This window comes from Harpia harpyja, chromosome 20 (assembly GCF_026419915.1).
Source record: "Harpia harpyja isolate bHarHar1 chromosome 20, bHarHar1 primary haplotype, whole genome shotgun sequence".
In the NCBI taxonomy this organism is placed as follows: domain Eukaryota; kingdom Metazoa; phylum Chordata; class Aves; order Accipitriformes; family Accipitridae; genus Harpia; species Harpia harpyja.
The window spans coordinates 22,210,913-22,227,829 of record NC_068959.1 but is presented as its reverse complement, the minus strand read 5'-3'; the positions used below and the strand labels follow the sequence as shown (position 1 = coordinate 22,227,829).

At 46.4% G+C, this 16,917-nt stretch overlaps 1 protein-coding gene across 2 annotated transcripts in view; it reads left to right on the top strand.

Moving 5' to 3' along the window:
* Positions 1-2,254: 2,254 nt before the first annotated feature.
* The window catches only part of PFDN1 (prefoldin subunit 1), a 32,872-nt gene continuing 18,209 nt past the window's right edge, over positions 2,255-16,917 (top strand). The window contains exons 1-2 of one of the 2 annotated variants that reach the window (XM_052816534.1): positions 2,255-2,395; positions 2,622-2,788. In XM_052816534.1, coding sequence (XP_052672494.1) covers positions 2,363-2,395; positions 2,622-2,788 — 200 coding nt within the window. In that variant the 5' untranslated portion in view covers positions 2,255-2,362. The remainder of the gene's footprint in view (positions 2,396-2,621; positions 2,789-16,917) is intronic. The other variant, XM_052816535.1, reaches the window with a different exon arrangement.

Sequence of the window (16,917 nt, the reverse complement as noted above, 5' to 3'; positions counted from 1 at the left end):
CAGGGGATGCCAGGGGTGGCTGCAGGGTCCTGGGGCTGGGGTCATTCCAGCGAGCATCATTTCAGATGGTGGTTCAGGACTGATTCCTGACTTTGCAGTAAAAATAACCCCCAAACCACTTCTTTCCTCTTCCCTGATCTTCCCCACGGGGAGCTGAGATCAGGGTGAGATGCTAGCTCTAGTAGAGAGCCTTGAAGCAGAGAGAAAGGGCTTCCCCCCTGCAGGAAAGCTGCTTTCCTCCAGCCCCTTTCCCTTGAGCAGATGTCAAACTTCAATTTTCAAAGGGGAGTGCTAAGCTACTGCTTTCCACTCCTGCTCCTACAATGTGTGCTAAAGCCGGGCAGCAAGCAGTCTGCAGAGCTTTTTGGCCTAATTTAGCCAAAACTTAGCTCTGGTAAAGTATGAAATAAGCTTTATGCTCACTGGGGAAGGGGTTGCTTCGGAAGTGAGTGTGTAGGTTTATCCCCCTTGCGCAGCCAGTAAGTGTTGCAGTAGCAAAAGCTGGGGTGTGGGAAGGGGGGAATGCAGCAATACTTTGGCTTTCCAGCGTTTCCTGAGATAGAAGGGCTAAAGTACATGGCTACAGGAGATGGGAAGCGGGTGGGTGACAACAGGCACCCTCGTGTGTTATCGCCTGGAGAGTAAGAGCCCCAGCAGCTGCAGTGGCTTGAGTCCCAGAGCCAGGGAAACAAGTTACTGGCTCTGCTTTGTGCAAACCTGAACCTTAATGCTGTGGGAGTGCCAGTTTAACCAGACTCCAAACTTTGGCCTTTTTCAGTGTCTATTAAGCAAATAATGCCTCCAGCTGCTGTGCAGGAGCCCTTCTGCTCCGGGTCACCTGGCTGTGTCCCTGCCTTGCTGTGCTGCTGCTGCTGCTCTCCCCTTCCCAGAGCCCCTCTCCCTGCTTCAGCCCTGCCGCCTTTCTGCCTTTTGTGGTGGGCAGCTCCACATGCCTGGGGCTCCATGCCACCCTGGCAGGCACTGGGAATAGCTCTGCTGGAAGGCTTTTCTGCAGACAGCTAGAGCTTCTGCCCAGAGCCCAGCTGCCCTCTGCCTTCCTCCTTCCCTGCAAGGATGTGTTCTGGTCCACTTTGTTCCTCTGCAGGCCAGCATTGCAGGCTGGGCTGCCTGCAGGTGGCAATTTAACAGGCCAGGAGATCGGAAACATACTTTGGAGATGTAGGGAGTGGGAAGCTGGCTGGATCTGTAGGCTGGCTCCCTCTGCCCCACAGGGCTGGGAAAGGCTGACAGATGCTCTTTTCCTGGCTAAGGCAGGCAGGAAGCCCCCAGGGCAGCTCCCCCATCCGGCTGCGCTTGTGGCCACAAAACAGGAGGTACCCCAGAGCCCAGCTGGGGCATACGGGGCTCTGCCCTGCCCAGGATGCCCACATACTGCAGGGGGAGGCCGGGGTGCTCACCTATCGGTCCCTGCAGGAATGGGGTGCCAGGAAAGCAGTCTCCACCTGGACAGGAGTGGGCCGCTGCAGCAGCCGGCCAAGCTGAGCACTGGCAGGGGTCCTGGGGAAGGCAGGCGGTGGCCTCCAGCAGCCCCAGCTCAACAGCCTGGCCTTTCACCCCCCGCTCCAGGCACAGACCCAGGAGCACAAACACGTCACCAGCTGCAGCATTTCCTGACCGCCATGGTGCCGAGCCCACTTGCTGCCTGTCTGGCCCTGGTTGTAACACCCGTTACTGCTTTTTGGTCTGTCCCTGGTGCTCCCGCTCTGGGGACCCTGGGACCCTCTCCCGGGGCCGGCTGGGCTCCCGTGCCGGTGCTGGTGGGTGGCCGGGGCGGCTGCTGGGCTCCCAAGCCCTGGCAGGGCTCCGCCAGCTTGGCCGGGGGCGGCCGGGCTGTGGCACCCACCGGCAGGAGCGGGCAGCGGACCGGAGCGGGCGCGTCCCCCGTCCCCCCGCCCACGGCCGGGTACCGCCGGGCGCACCTCCGGGCTGCCCCGGGGAACTAAGCAGCCCCCCGGGCCCACAGGGCACGGCCAGGCCCGCTGGGCTCTCCCCTGGCTTCGCCCTCGGCGCCGTCCCCCAAACAGGGGCCGCGTCCGGCCCCCCAGCGCGGCCCCCCCCCCCCCCCCCCCCCCCGCTGAGGCGGCCGGGCCAGGGACACCCACGCGGGACCGGCCCGAGGGGGAGGCCTCATACCCCACACCCCATCCAGGTGCCCCCGGCCCAGCCGGACGTCCCCACCGTGCGAGCAGACCCCGCGGCACGGCCCCGGCCCCGCCAGGACACCCCAACCCCACGGCGCTGCGCGCCGCACTGAGGGGACCCCGCACCCCTCCCCCGCGCATGCGCAGCAGGACGCGGTGCCGGCGCTCTCCCCCCCGCGCAGGCGCCCTGTGGAGACAAGATGGCGGCGCCCGTAGACCTGGAGCTGAAGAAGGTACAAGCCTTTCCGCGGCGGGTAGCGTGTGCGTGTGTGTGTGTGTCTCTCCCCCCCGCTTCCTCCGTGTCCCGGGCGGCGCCTGCCCGGTCCCCTCCTCCCTGCAGGCCGGGGCCGGTTCGGCCCCCACCGCCCGGCCTCAGCGGCGCGGGCCGGCGGGCCGCGGCCTGTCAGGGCCGCCCCTCATAGCCGCTGCTCTCCACCCCCCCCCCCCCCCCCCCCCCAGGCCTTCACCGAGCTGCAGGCCAAGGTGATAGACACACAGCAGAAGGTGAAGCTGGCCGACATCCAGATCGAGCAGCTGAGCAAGACGAAGAAGCATGCCCACCTCACCGACACGGAGGTCATGATGCTGGTGGATGAGACCCGCATGTACGAGGGCGTGGGGAGGATGTGAGTACCGGCCCGGCCTGTGGCGGATGGCGGGGGCTTCCTTGCTGTGCCGAGAGCAGCTGGCTGGCTCTCTGCCTGGGCGTCCCTAGCTTCTGTAGCCGAGTGGGGTAGTGATTGTGGCCCCGTGCACGGGGAGACCCCCCAGCCTTCCTGTGTAAGAGGCCTTTAGGCTGCTGCCCTGGCCAGGATGCTCTTCCCTTTACAAAGAACATGCCAGCTTTCTCTCAGCATGTTCATTTGTTTCAGTTTTCTCATTGTCTTTCATTTTTAATTCCAGCCATCTACCTAGGAATGCAGTGAGACTTACTGGGTTTTACCTCTTGGGGTTAGCTACCGGCTGCCTTGAAGAAGGCCTGTTATAAATGTTATTGGCTTTGTGTGGTTTTGCTTGCTGGGTCTGCTCCTGGCTGAGATGGTCTCATCTGGCATCTCTGCGAAGTCTGTAATCGAGACTAGCAGAGCGGCATTGTAACGACAAACAGCATTTGTGAGAAGGCCCTCACAAATCTGTCCAGCTTCAGTCATTTCTACTGTAGTTGACATCAGGCTCCTTGAAAAACCCCAGTGCACAGTTCATGTGCTCAGGGCTTTGCTTGCACAAATGTTCTGCAGAAATGCACTTTGCAGTAGCATGGCAGGGAATGGATCTAATGGGTGTTGCCCGGATTTTTTTAAACTCTCGGAAGTGAGCGTAAAGCTCATGTGGGTAGTCCCAGTGCACTCATAAAGATGTGCTTCCATGTGTTGGATGGCTGTCAGAAGAAACACCTTAAACCATAAGTAACATGTTTTGATTAACTTCCACAACACACTTCTATTTGACTTCAGCAGCCTCTGGTAGAAGACCATACAAAGTGGTTTCAGATCCGAAACACGTGCTTAGTTGATAAATATCACACTAGACTTTGGTGTTTCTGATTTGAGAGTACTGTGATTTTTCTCTTGTGTCTCTTGCGAGTTGGGTAACAGTGATGACTCTGCTCAGGTCGGGATGTGGTTTTGCGAAACACTGAATCTGCTCTGACTACTGCCAAAAGGGGTGATTGTATCGACCCCTTCCCCACCCCACCTTCTTTGCGTCAAAGTGGATGATCACAGGGCCAAGTGGTGAGCCAGGTCAGACTACAAGTGCCCTGACCATGCAATCTCCAGATCAAGTTGTAGGGAGCTGACAGGATTGGGAAGCCAGGAATGGTGTGTAGTTTGCCCTTTGCTGTGAGTTTTCAGGTGAAGTTGTACCCAGGCTAATGGAGGTGTGCAGTGTGACAGAGTCCCCTTCTTCGCTCCCAGTAAATAAACTTCTTCATATAGGTGAATTAAATGTTGGGTTTGTGTGGGGGTGCTAGTGACTGGTACCTTAAAAGGAGATAGGTTTTGTTCCCTTGCAAGAGGCGACTGATTTGACCTGGGCAGGCTGTAGGTGTAGCAAACACTTGTGTTTAGAGTAGTCATGAGACGACTCGTAAGGGTTTTTTCTGTTTGATTTTGTCACAGAGCAGACAGATGAAGAGTAGAAGAGAATTTTGGAGTCAACAATTTTTTTTAAAGCTTTTTTAAAATCCAAAAGTACAGAATACTTCTCCTATATGGAGAATTCCCTCAGGATACTTTAAAAATATGAGTGTATTGGTCTTTATCATAAAGTAATCCTGCTTGTGAATCAGATGTGGGTAGCAGATGGTGTTTCGGCGCTGGCTGAAATACATTTTCCTGCGTTCTGCTTCTGCCTCCCCCTTAGGAGTAAGAGATGCTTACCTTCTTTGTGTCCTAAACCATTTACACTTTCTCTGTGTGTGCAGCTGTAGGAGTGGCAGTCTTCTGGGGAGTCTTCTTTTGCTTACCTTTCCATGACCAGACAGGGTGGCTTAGGCATGGCAGGCAGCATTTGCTCCTCAGGGGTGGCAGAGGCGCCATCAGAAAAATATTTGCATTATGATAGTATTTAAAAGCTGAACTTTTCATGGGCTTTGTTGTACTAGTCGCTATGCAAATATAGATTAAGAGAGTGCTCTTCTTCTGAATACTCCTCATTCGCTCATGGTTTTTTTAATTTTTTTTTTTTTTTTAATTCCTGCCTTAGCTTGATATGGTATTTCTGTGAGCTCTGCCTGTTCTGGCCATGGGGCTGAAGGCTGCCTTGCCAATTGGCAGTAATGCTCTGGTATGATCTGTGTCACTCCCTAGTGTGGAGATCATGCATCAAGGACATGAGGCTCTTCCTGGAGCCCACTCCAACCGCTAGTAGAAAATTTATTGCTGAAATCTGGGCTTTTAGCAAAGCAGGCTAAAGCAGCCCTTGAGAAGGAGTTAAAATCCATGGGCAGTCTGGCATCTTGTGTTCCACTGCAGACCAAAGGAGGTGGTCATTATGGTTCTTCTGGACATGTAAGCCATGTTCTGTGAAGTGGAATTGCAGATTTTTTAATTTGTTGGCTTCATTGGCTTGCACAGATGTGGGAGTTCAGCCACCAAAGGGTTATTTATGATGTCTCAATTTCTTTTGCATAGTCTAGCATGCAAATGTTAGAGCTCTAGTGGGTTTCAGTTATCCAGAAAGGGTGGATGTCTGCATCAGTGTTAACTCTGATTATTGGTGCTCTTCTGACAGCTTGCTTGAATAGCTAAGTTCTTTGAAGTAAGTTTTGTGCTTCTATTCCCGTGCTCAACTACTTTTTTTTTTTCTTTTTTTCTTCTTTAATCCATTTAAGCTGCTACTTAGAGTCTGGCTTCTAATAGAGTTTCTCTTTTTTTCTCCAGCTTTGGTGGTTTGGGGTGTGTGCAGGGGGCTAGTACGTATGCTTCTGTAGGATAAGATACTCCAGGTCTTCGTGGAATTTGAGGGCTTGAGGAACTGTGGTGATGTGCTGCATCCTGGGAGGAAGTCTGCCTAGTTTGGTACTTGCTTCTGCACTACTTGGAAAGCAGTTGGGCAGTTTGTGTTCTTTTGTGTTCTCTGAACCCCTATCTTGAGCCTCCTTCCTTTCCGAGAGGCTTTCCCTGCACTGCTGGTGAATGTGAAAGTCCCATTTGTCGTTTCTCAACTTGGTTGTTTTAGGGTTTGTTTTTTTTTTTTTTTTAATTGTAGTCTGTATAGCATGCGGAGGCCTTACTGGCCTCCACATGTGGAGCTCAATTTACTTTTGCTGTAGCTATTTTTGGTTTGACACAAGAAATGTCAGTGCCACATAGTATGAGATGATGAATTGCTGTGTACTGTACATATCCATGAGGCTGGGATATCATCTGAGTGGTGGCATCTTGCCAAATACATTTCAATTCTGTTACTTCATACTCTTTTGAAAGGCCTGTTACGTAGCCTGAGACAACTACCACTCTCCTGGACTTCTTCTTAAGCTATTTGTGAACTGATACCATCATATTGCTTTGAGAGCTATGCTGAAAGTTTAAGCTTCAGAATTCTGTCTGAATATTTCAGACCTTTCCCTTTACATTCTTTTAACCCATAACCTGGACAAGATCCTTATTTACAGAAGAAAAATGTCCGGCACTTGTGCTAGGCACAGTGGGGAGAGCACTGCAGTTTTTCATGCCATGCCAAAGTAGATAGTCAGTTTTGGGTTGATATTGCTTTATCATCAGTTTACTTCTACAACAAATGGAAGAACACGTACAAAAATAAAATATAAGAAAGTAAAAATCAAGCAAATACTGTAGCACAACTTTATGATCAACGTTTTCTGCAAGTATGGTATGTTATTACAGCTGTGCCTATAAAATGACTTTGTGCGAGTATAGTACTTTATGGGGACAGCTGTAATAATATGATTTTGACTTTTTTTTTTTAGCGGTTCAGATTTTTAGTGGCTGAACCATATACAAGTGAAACCTGAAAGAGGATTAAATGTTCTTGATCGTTCCTGGGATTTAAATGTATTCCTGCTTTTACTGTGTTTCTTGTTTTTGTTTGAAAGTGAGACATCACAGATCATTGTAAGCTCTTTCCTGAACCCCTGAAGACAGCAATCGCTGCCACACATCGCTTGATATAGCTGCAGTAGCTGCATTTTTACTTTTTGTGTGTGTTTGAGATTGGTGTTCAATTCTACCAGCACACATCACTACAGAATATGGTAGCTGTACTGTGCTTCCTGCTCACATTTCAGAAAACTCACAAAGAACTGAAGGACATGCAAGGCTTAGTCTTTATGGTTCAGTTACTAACTATAGGCTGGTCTGTGAAATCCGAGTGGCTTCTCTATCACCCATCTCCTTGGGTAAGGCTTTGTGCGGAGTTCAGCGCTGAAGCCCAGCTGCTGAGAAGCTGACAGGTGCTGCAATACTTAAATGCATCCCAGGGACAAGCATGTTGCTATCAGCCTCTGGTCAATATGTGGTGTATAAACTTGAAGCTCCTCTGTCTAGCTATTGAAAAAGGGAAGATTTTATTTTCAATCAGGCACTGAATTGCGATGAAACCAAAATTTATGTCCAGCTACTTGACTACTGTTTATGCTGTATGTTGAACAAGACAAGGTTGTTGGGAGATGGTGCGTGAGGAATCAAAGCTACGTGGTGTGACACGTGCGCATAAGCCATAAGGTTTTCCATCACCCAGTTGGTTTTTATTTCAGGTTTTTCTCGATTTTGAACTACTCACTTTTGTTGCAGCCTGAACAATGTTCTTCAAGTGTTATGTGTGAGTGGGCCTCTAAAAGCTTGCAAGATCTTTTCAGAGCTGTTACAGAAAGCAAAAATCAAAATGATGCACGCAGGGGTAATGCAGTAGTAGTCTGTACAGGTGCTTTTGACTTGAGCAGGGAAGTAAGGGGCAGCAGTTTGTTGTCATCCTCTTCCTGGCACCGCTGGTCAGTGGGCTTCGTGATTAGCTGCTGACAATAGTGGGATACTGGGAGTCTGGACTCCTGGATTCTGTTCCAGATCAGAAAGGGAGCTTGTTCTCTTGGGCACAGGCTCCTTTTCCAACGACATCTTCTGATTCCTCAAACACGCTCCCCCCTACCCTTCCCCCACTTAGTTCTTGATCTTATTCCCGCTGCCCTGGGCTGCTCATTTGTAATCTCCTGGGTGTCTTGGTCCAGTTATAGCTCTCCTGCCCTGCTGCTCTACATAATTTCTCCATGCAATACTGAAACTTCAGAGAAGAAGAGATTTCCATGGCTTGCATGCAAGATGTGTATCTGCCCCGTTCTAGGAAATAGCTGCATTTCTTTAAAAAATCAGCTTTAGACAGAGAACTGGTGTAGAATGGATGCATCTGATAAGTCAGTGTTTGTCAAATGTATAAGCAGTAGAAAAAAGGGTCTTACAGTAAAAATAATAGCTAATTAAAAAAACCAGGTGTTTAATTTAGCCCTACTTGAAATAAACCTGTTAGTTATAGTCCCCCCACCTACTCCATGTGCATTGTGATAGAAGATTAGTGATACAGCTTTTACTTGATGCTTGTCTCCCTTGCCTGGAGACATTAACTCTTTAGGAACATTTTTCTGTTGGGACTAGGAGTATGACATTCAAACAAATCTGTTCCATTTGTCTTTTCTTTATCACTAACTTTTTCCCTGCCTGTTGTCTAGACAACACAGAGGAAGGAGCTACCTGAGTAAACATAAAGGAGATGAAATCTAAACTGAGAAGATAAGGGTCAGAACAGAGACAAGCTACTTGTGTAGACTGCCGTTGTTGCTAGAAGAGGCAGTTTGATCTGCTGTGATCCAGAGGCAACGTGCTGTCATATAAATGCCAGAGCCTTCAAGAAGTCTTGCACTTGCAGGGCAGCAGTTTGGAGGTCAGGCTGTTGTGGGGAGTGAGGGCCATAGTAAGGCACCTTTGTTTTGTCCCTACCTCCAGAAAGAGGAAATCTGGAGTCTCTTGCAAGTGCAACCCATCTGTTGCTTCAGTGGTACGGAGCTCTCTTTGGATACCTGCTAGACAAGTATTAAATGTTTTGGGGAGCTTGAACTGCTCCCGCTCTTGTGGCTTGCTGTGCCAAACGACTTTGCAAAAAAAATTATGGAACGTGACACTCTTATTTCTGAAGTTCTCCAAGCACTTAAAATGTCACTCTGATATTCTGAAACAGCAAGGAACTTCCATTTATTTTAATATTTAAGGGATTTAAAGTACTGTATTTTGAGTCTTTTCTGCCATTTCCTAAACGAAATGTTGGAATCAAGGGTTAGAGTCCCTGGGGAAATGCTGAGTGCTAGAGCACTTTCAGCATATAGGGCTGTTTCTCTGGTTTAGGGTGGGCACTTAAATTTGGCTTTCCTGTGGCAGAGGAGAATGGCCAAATCACTGGACCAAAGAAGTACTGGGAGAATCCCTTTCGTATCCCTGTCTTGCTTGGGGATGCCCTTCCAGGTGTGGTATCAGTGGATACCTGGCCAGCGGGGCAGGGTGTGACAAGGTACCCAACACTTGGGGCCCACAGCTGTCGGGTAGAGATGCCCACAGTCAGTCTCTGGTCTTATATGTGTATGTCAACATAATATATAAATTCTACGTGGAACAGCCTTCATACAAATGAAGAATCTAGGTCTGAGCATCCTCTGACCTAGCTGCCTCTTCAAAGCCTGAAAGGAGGAGGGTTTAATTCATGACCTCTACATTAAAACACTGAAGTAAAATATGAGGAAACCAATCTTGTGGGATGAGATCACTATTTTACACAAGTTTAATACAGAGACGCAAGAGCCAAAGTGCTGAACTCAGGAATGCTACAACTGCTGTCTTGAATTTTTATTTTTGTTTTCTTCAAAACTATTTGCTGAACTAACAGAATGTTTCAGCCAGTTAAAAAAAAATAAAATAAAATCAGGCTTTCTGAGAAGAAACGATTTTCCAAAGCAACATCCAGCCTTTTTGGTCCACAAATGCTGATTCTAAAAAGTTTATTCTTACTGATTAGGAAACAACAGTGTGATTGTTTTAGTGCTAGCAAATTTAACTCTAGCATCCAGAAATATCTCTGTATTAGTGTTATGCTTGAATTCTTTTGACTCGGTTGTCTTTACATCCACTTCTGTGATGTTTCCTGTATTGCTTTCTTTGATGCTTTGTTGTAGCAGGATTTGCGATGTGCAGAAGCCAAGGCTGTGCTATTTAACAACCACAAGCCGATAGTTGGGTCTTACTCCTCACTTAGCATTTCAAAGTTTTCTTCCTGGGCAAGGCGCAAAGTTTTTTTTTTTTTTTTTCCTTGCAACCGTGGATGGATTTGCTTTTCAAAAGAGGTGTACCCTGGTTTTTCTAGTTTTCCTGTGTAGATTCTTGGTGAAGGGCTGCTTCTGAGAAGGGTAAATGTAAGTTTGCCTGTCAGAGTATAACAGTATCTCCGTGTTACTTCATTTACTACTGCATAGTTCACCTTTCTGACCACAGAACATTTACCAATAGAAAAAACCCTTTTTTTTAAACAGAAATTTCTTCAGGATTAGTTGACCAGGATGTTCACAGAAACGTTTGCTTGTTTGTGTTTTCGTAGATGTGTGTTTATTTGATGTTGTGGGGGGTTTTTTTGGTGTTTGTTTGTTTGTTTGTTTTTAATTTAATATTCTTCCTTAGGAATTTGTGGGGAATTCTTAAAAATATAGGAGACTTTAGAAATGGATTTTGACTTCCCATTATTGGAAGAATTGTTTCTGTTTTCTGCTGCTTGCAACTTTCAAATATGGTACAATGTAGACTGCAAAATATCTATTTGAAGTGCATCTGCTAGTAGGCTGTCATGTGGGTTTCCTTTGCTTAAACAAGCTACAGGTCATCATTGCTATGTAGTAAAATATTACATTAAAGCAAAATTAGAAGGTAAAACCACTAAACCAGGGATATAGTGAGGAAAAACTACTCATGGAGATTTCACCTCCATGAACTTCGGTCATGTTTGCACTGTTTTCCCCACATGGTTTGAATCTCAAATGTTGCGAATTCCCGTATGATAGGGGAGGCATTTGCTTTCTATTTTGTTTTGTTTTGTTTTGTTTTTAAAATCCACTTATGTCAATTGAGCCTTCAAAAAGAATTGATCATGTTCTTTAAAAGCAGAACACAGTACTATTTTATTATTTTGGGTTGTGCTATTTTTAATACACACTTAAAGGTATATTCCTGCTTTCTTTTTTTAAAGAACCAAGCACGAACAATGGTATAAATCTACCATCTAGTTAAGTGTCTGGCAATGCAGAAACTGCTGTTTGCAAGCCATGTTACTATCTTGGCTTGAGGTAATGTAATATGCTGTAGCTATTGACAGATCCAAAAAAAAAAAAAAAAGTGAAAACTCTATGTAAACATGGCCTGAAGTGCAGAACAAACACCATTGGCCCTCAGCAGGGCGGGATGGACGTGTTGGGCTAGTCCGTGGAGAGGTTACAGGAAGCAAACAGTGTGGCACTTTTTGTTCTTGTCCTTTAGCTCCTTAAAGTAAATAGGTTTATGGCTTACAAATGTTCATCTGAGTAAAAGTTACCCTTGTTGTGGCCTACATAAGACTCAGTTTGGACTGCTTCCAGTGCCGCTAATCCTGGTCTCTATGCGTTCTCCAGTGCTGTCGGGCTGAGTTTGCACAGGTTCTGCTGCCCACCAGAGATGCTGCAACCCGTGTCTCCTTCCCAAACAGCTCCTGGTGCATATCCACCTCTCTGAGTGCAGTAGTAAAATGACATGTGAACTATAAACTGCTGCTCCTGGAATGTATTCATATATAATCCTCCCAATATAAGCTGCAGGATTTGTTTTGCTTTAAGGTATGTGCTGCTTTGGCAGGGGGAGGGGGAATAGTTAGGCTTAGCTATATTGAGAGTGACCCAATGAGACGACTGACCACTAAAATAAAAGCAAACATAGGAAAAGCTTTAACTCATCTGTTCCAACTCCATCTGTTTCTGAACAAGCTCTAGTTAAGGCATATGATCTGTTGAATGGGAAATTCAAAATCAGACTGAAAAATGTGAAACCCTTAGACATGAAGGGTGGCAACACAAACTATAATTAGTCATGATTTTCCTTTTTTTTTAATATTGCTTCCTTGTCTTGTTTGGAACTGGGTAATTCATCTAGGATGACTAAAATTGGAGTTTTGCTGGGCTATAAGCAGTGCCTGTTATGAACTGCATAGGGAATCATTTACAGAAGCATAAGCAGACCCTAGGAGAGTGGAAGGGGACTACTGGGTGCTTGCAATTGTGCACAGCCAGCTCCTGTTCAATCAAGCTAGATTGCTTGGGATCAGCTCATGGGAAGCCTCTCTTCCATTGGCTTTGAATAGTACTTAAAATGCAGTAATCCCCTACTGAGTCTGCTCAAAGCTTCAACAGCAGTGCAAGTTCAGAATTAAAAAGTGTCTTTAAATAGATAAGGGCATGACTGGGCTTGGCTTAGCCTAACTTTTCTCATGGAGTAGTCTAATGAAAATGTTTGGTTTCAAGGAGCAGGATAAAATGACTGTGCTGTGTTATAGCACAGCATGTTAGTTTTCTTAGAAATAGAATAAACGTGTTAAAATAACGTTACGGCTTTGTACAAAGTTTTTAGTTTTCTTTTCAGTATCTTAAGTTTTTGTAGAGAGTTTCCCAAATGCAATGGGAAACGTAAAGCTGAAGTTATAATGACACTTTGTGTGAGCTGGGACCCAGGCTGAATGGACTTTTAGACCTGTCATTCATCATTACTCTGGCAAAATAGCACTGGAGCATTCCTACCTGTAAAATTGTCTCTCTCTGAAATTAGGCAGAGGGATGTATGTCAGTATTGGGCAGGGGAAAAGCTAAGGCTTCCCCTGGTACCCTGCGCAGGTTCTTGGAGTGATCTACGTGGACCCATGTGGGAAGATTTGCTTTGCAGACTGGCAGGAGGGAGCCCTGTGGCCTGCTGTGTGGCTCCTTCCTGCCTGGTTTTAATACTTTAATACGAACAGCCTCTTGCACTGGCAAGCTGTGCAGGAGAAACACCTGAACCATGGTCCCTAACCAGAAAGGGAAGAGGAAAGAGTGCTCGTGTCTCGGACAGATGCCTGCCACTGAAAGCTGCAAGTAATTGAACATTGGGGTTCTTAATGGAAAACATTAACTATGAGCATCGCTGGTACTCCACCTTTAATAACTTCAATGACTTGTATGTCATAATGAAGAGTGGCGTGTGCTGAACAAATATCTCCATAACCTCATTCATTAAGAGACGAATCTTTCATTATCTAATATGTCTTAAAGTCAAATAAACAGTACATTTTGGTGCAGACAGACTGAGTTATGGAATTACTTACACTGTACGAACATCACTTTGTGGGTGTGTACGTGTGGCACAAAGGAGCAGACAGATGATGAAGTTGACAGCACTGCTGACCAGCCTGACTAGAGCCTGAAGACCATTTTGACCAGGGCATAGGGGAGTGCTGTATAAATACTGAACAAATGGGCACCATATCTAGATATTTATAATTGGGAAGGGGTAAGAGATCCCTTCAGAAGGAGTCAACTAATGAGTCTCAGAGAGTGTATAAACCACTTTCTCTGCCTTAGGGAAACAAAAATCCCAATGTGGAGCTAGCAGAGGGAGGAAAATAGAAGCAAGTGGGAGTATTTAGAGTGAGGTTTCTCTTTCAGTTCCCTTGTGCTCTATTTTTGTTCCTCGTATTACACTTGAGAACCAGCAGTCACCGGGACACCAGAGCACATAGGTACAGCCGATTCGCAAACACTTCCCTCTGTTATAGAGCTACTCTTGTCGGCAGCCCATGTTTGGCTGAACATTGCTGTCCTCGCTTTCTTTTGTAAATTTCTTTGTTTTGTTTTTTCACCTTTGTCTATGGACATTGGAAAAATTGCTAAGTATCCGAAATCCTGCTCTGTTTTTACTAGCCATTCCCTTTGAAATGGGTGGCCAACTGAGATATGGTGAACTTGCCCGTTCTAAGCCAGATACTTCTGGTGTTATTTAACAACAGTGAAAAAGTTCCTGTGTGAAGAGGTGATTGTTACTAAGCTTTGTAATTGCCACTGTGGTGCTGAACATTTTGCTGAATCATTGTTTCATGTTTGACAGTGTAGGTGGTGTGTTTGACACATCTATTAGTGTGTGCTGTGATGCTTCACTGAGAGAAGGTGGACATGAGTGAACTCACTTATCTGGAAGAGGATTTGGTTTGCTGTTTGTCTTCTGTGGACTATCAATACTTAAAAGTGATCCCAGTTCAATGTGCAAACTCTCGGAGCTTGGAGCCTCCCATGGTGGACTCTGGCAGAACGGTCTGCGGATGTAGCTCTTTGGTGCTGATCTGCGCCAAGGGGTTGGTTGTTAGTCATGTTCATCTGCCAAGCTCAGCGTCACAGAGCAGAAGGTGGCTCCTCAGCTCTGTGATGGGGTGACTGTAATGTGGGGCCAGTTCTCAGCTGGTGGTGTACCTCCAGGCAGTGAATGAAAGTTCATGTATTTGAAAGGCTTGTTCACAAACTTACTTCGGGAAGAACTAAGTCCTCAGAACCTCCTGTCGTTCTTTCATGAGCTTAAAAATTCATAAATAAAATAATCACGTTTAACTAAAAGTAGGCAGCAGAATGATACTGTCCTTTGTCTCTAGCTAGGTGAGAAAAAAAAATATCATCAAGTTGGTGTTTTACTTAGGGTAATTGGAAGAATGAAATCCAGATTAAATTTAAACTCCAGTTTATTACAAGTGCCCTGCAGCACCTCTTACCTAGTGAGCAGAACAAGTTTCTGCTTTTTCCAAGTGCTGCCATAAACCACATTATTTCCTTAGGTAAAAACTTTGGCCAAGGTCTCCATAATGTGTGTATCCCAAGCTAGAAGCTAAAACACTGATGAGTTTTTTGAGTCCTCCTTTTGTGGAAAGTGAAGCCACAGATTTAAATAGTTAACTGTGGATGTGGATTTATAGTTTCAACTTTGGAAGAACTGGCCTTTGACAGCTTACATGGCAGCACCCGTGTGCTTTAGGCTGAGGGCTTGATGGTCTTGCAGCAGGGAATTAAAATGGGCAGCTTGAAGCCAGTACTGGTGAAGACCTGAAGGATGCTGCTGGCCAAGTCACGGACATTTGATCTGCTTCTGAGCCAGCGTGTGAATGGACACAGGTTCCAGCCCACTATTTTATGGCAAATAAAATCGGTGTGGTTGTATTTGTGCCCAGCTACCCGCATAAGTCTTGTTGGTGTTAACTTTGGCCATCCAATTTTAATTTGCTGTTGCATGTCTGCCAGAGCATTGCCAGAGGGTGGGAGGGAGGTTATTTTCCCCAATGACTGCTGTTGACATTTGCAGAATAGAAGTGAAGTCAGCCACTTGTTTTTTCACAGGTTTTAGTGCCCATAGTGGTTCTCAGCCAACCAGGATCACTCAGCGCCTGTAGCCCAGCAGGGACCTTCCCAGCTGCAGCATGGGGAAAATTGATCAAGCTGTGTTGGTGTTTAACTTGTTTCTTAGACCAGGGGCATCAGTGAAACCAAAATGGTCCATCTTGCTATACAGTTTGGGGAAGCAAATGAGGAGGTATTCTGTTCTTCTTTGCTGCCCCCACAAAAAAAGGAAATAATTAAGGAAACGTTCATATACACACACAAGCTCAGAGAAGCTGTGATGTGGGAAAGGACTGATGGCTTTGTTTGCTGAGGGCATCTTGCAGCTTTGATTTTTCACTAATGGCAGCTACTGCAGAAGCAAGGCAAAATTTTAGTCTTCACCCCAAAATCTACAGCGGGTGTGTGTGAAGGCTAATGTTTGTTTCTTCTGGTGTTGCAGGCTCAAGGTAAGAGTGTCAGAATGACTTGGTTGCTGGTGGTCCTGGAAAGTAGCTCCTCTCTGGCTGGATCCAGGCTCTGCAGCTAATAGCAATGTAAATAACTTCTCTTTCCTAGAAGGGTGGTCATGGACTTGATTTTCACAAGACAGCAAAACCTGCATTTTATTTCAGCAGGCTGGTGTCTGCTGGACCTGGAAACATTACCACTGTGTGAAAGTGGATTGTGGGGGCACCTAATGGAAAGGGGGGCATTGAGGGGACAAAGAGAGTATGGGTGAGCCGTGTTGTAAAGAACAGGAGCAGATACAGAACAAAGATGATGCCAGTAATAAGAGTGAGCTGAGACTGGGAAGAAACGAGGAGAGATTTGAGAAAATTGCAAAGTAAAAGATATAGTGGAAGTTACTGTAAGAAAGAGGAGGTGAAGCGGAACAAGGGAGAGAAGTGGGAGAAGGAGGAGGAAGTGATTGCTGAGTGCAGTTAATAGCAGCACTGAAGAGAGTTTTAATTTGAAGCCTGTTATAATTAACCGCAGTTCTGCTCCCATGCGTTTCAGGAATGCATGTAGCAGGTAGTTTTCCTTTTGGCTGTTGTGTTGCTGATTCAAAGTATGCTGGTTTCAAGCCAAGTGGCAGATCCGCATTTGTGTTTACCAGGCCCTGAGCAAACACGTTAATAATGTCATTTGTCATGGGACATGGCACTACAAACTGATTTCAGATTTTTCTGTAGCAGACGGGGAATGCTCTCTTATACTGCCCTGTCTAAAGCTGCTCATTTTAACTGTTCAAGCATGAGTGCTTGTCACCTGGCAGGAAGACATTGACCCTAGTTGGTGCTGGAGGGAGACCTTGACCTCGTTGGTATGACCCGTAGAGGCTCCTTCTAAATCCCCTGGGGGACTTTCTAAGTAGGGAAGGGGCGAATCTGTGGCTTGTACATTCTTTATGTCTGGAAGGATGAAAAACAACCATGAAGGGTTCCTAAAATTCATTTGAACTTAGTTGTCCTTTACCTCTTTGTGGGATGCCAGTGCCATGTGCTGGAGAGCTGCTTTGGATGCTGGTGCTGCATCAGAAGCTCCTCTGAGCAAGTCAGGCACCTTTTTGCATGCTGGTGAGCAGGATTGCTGTGACTGAGATGTTATAGATGCACCTTTCAAATCCCTTTGGCAATTCAAAACTAGAACAATTTCAGTTAAAAACGACCACTTCCCACCCCACAGAAAAACCCTCTGAATGTAGAAAACATGGGAATTCAGAGGTGAGTGAGGGGGTGTGTTAAAGCCAAGCTCTGAGCAGTGGGAGATGTGAAAGTTCAAATAAGGGCAGGTATACCATGGCTCTGTTTCTGGTGGAAGCACCTGGCTCTATATCATCAAATCACAGAAGGGTTT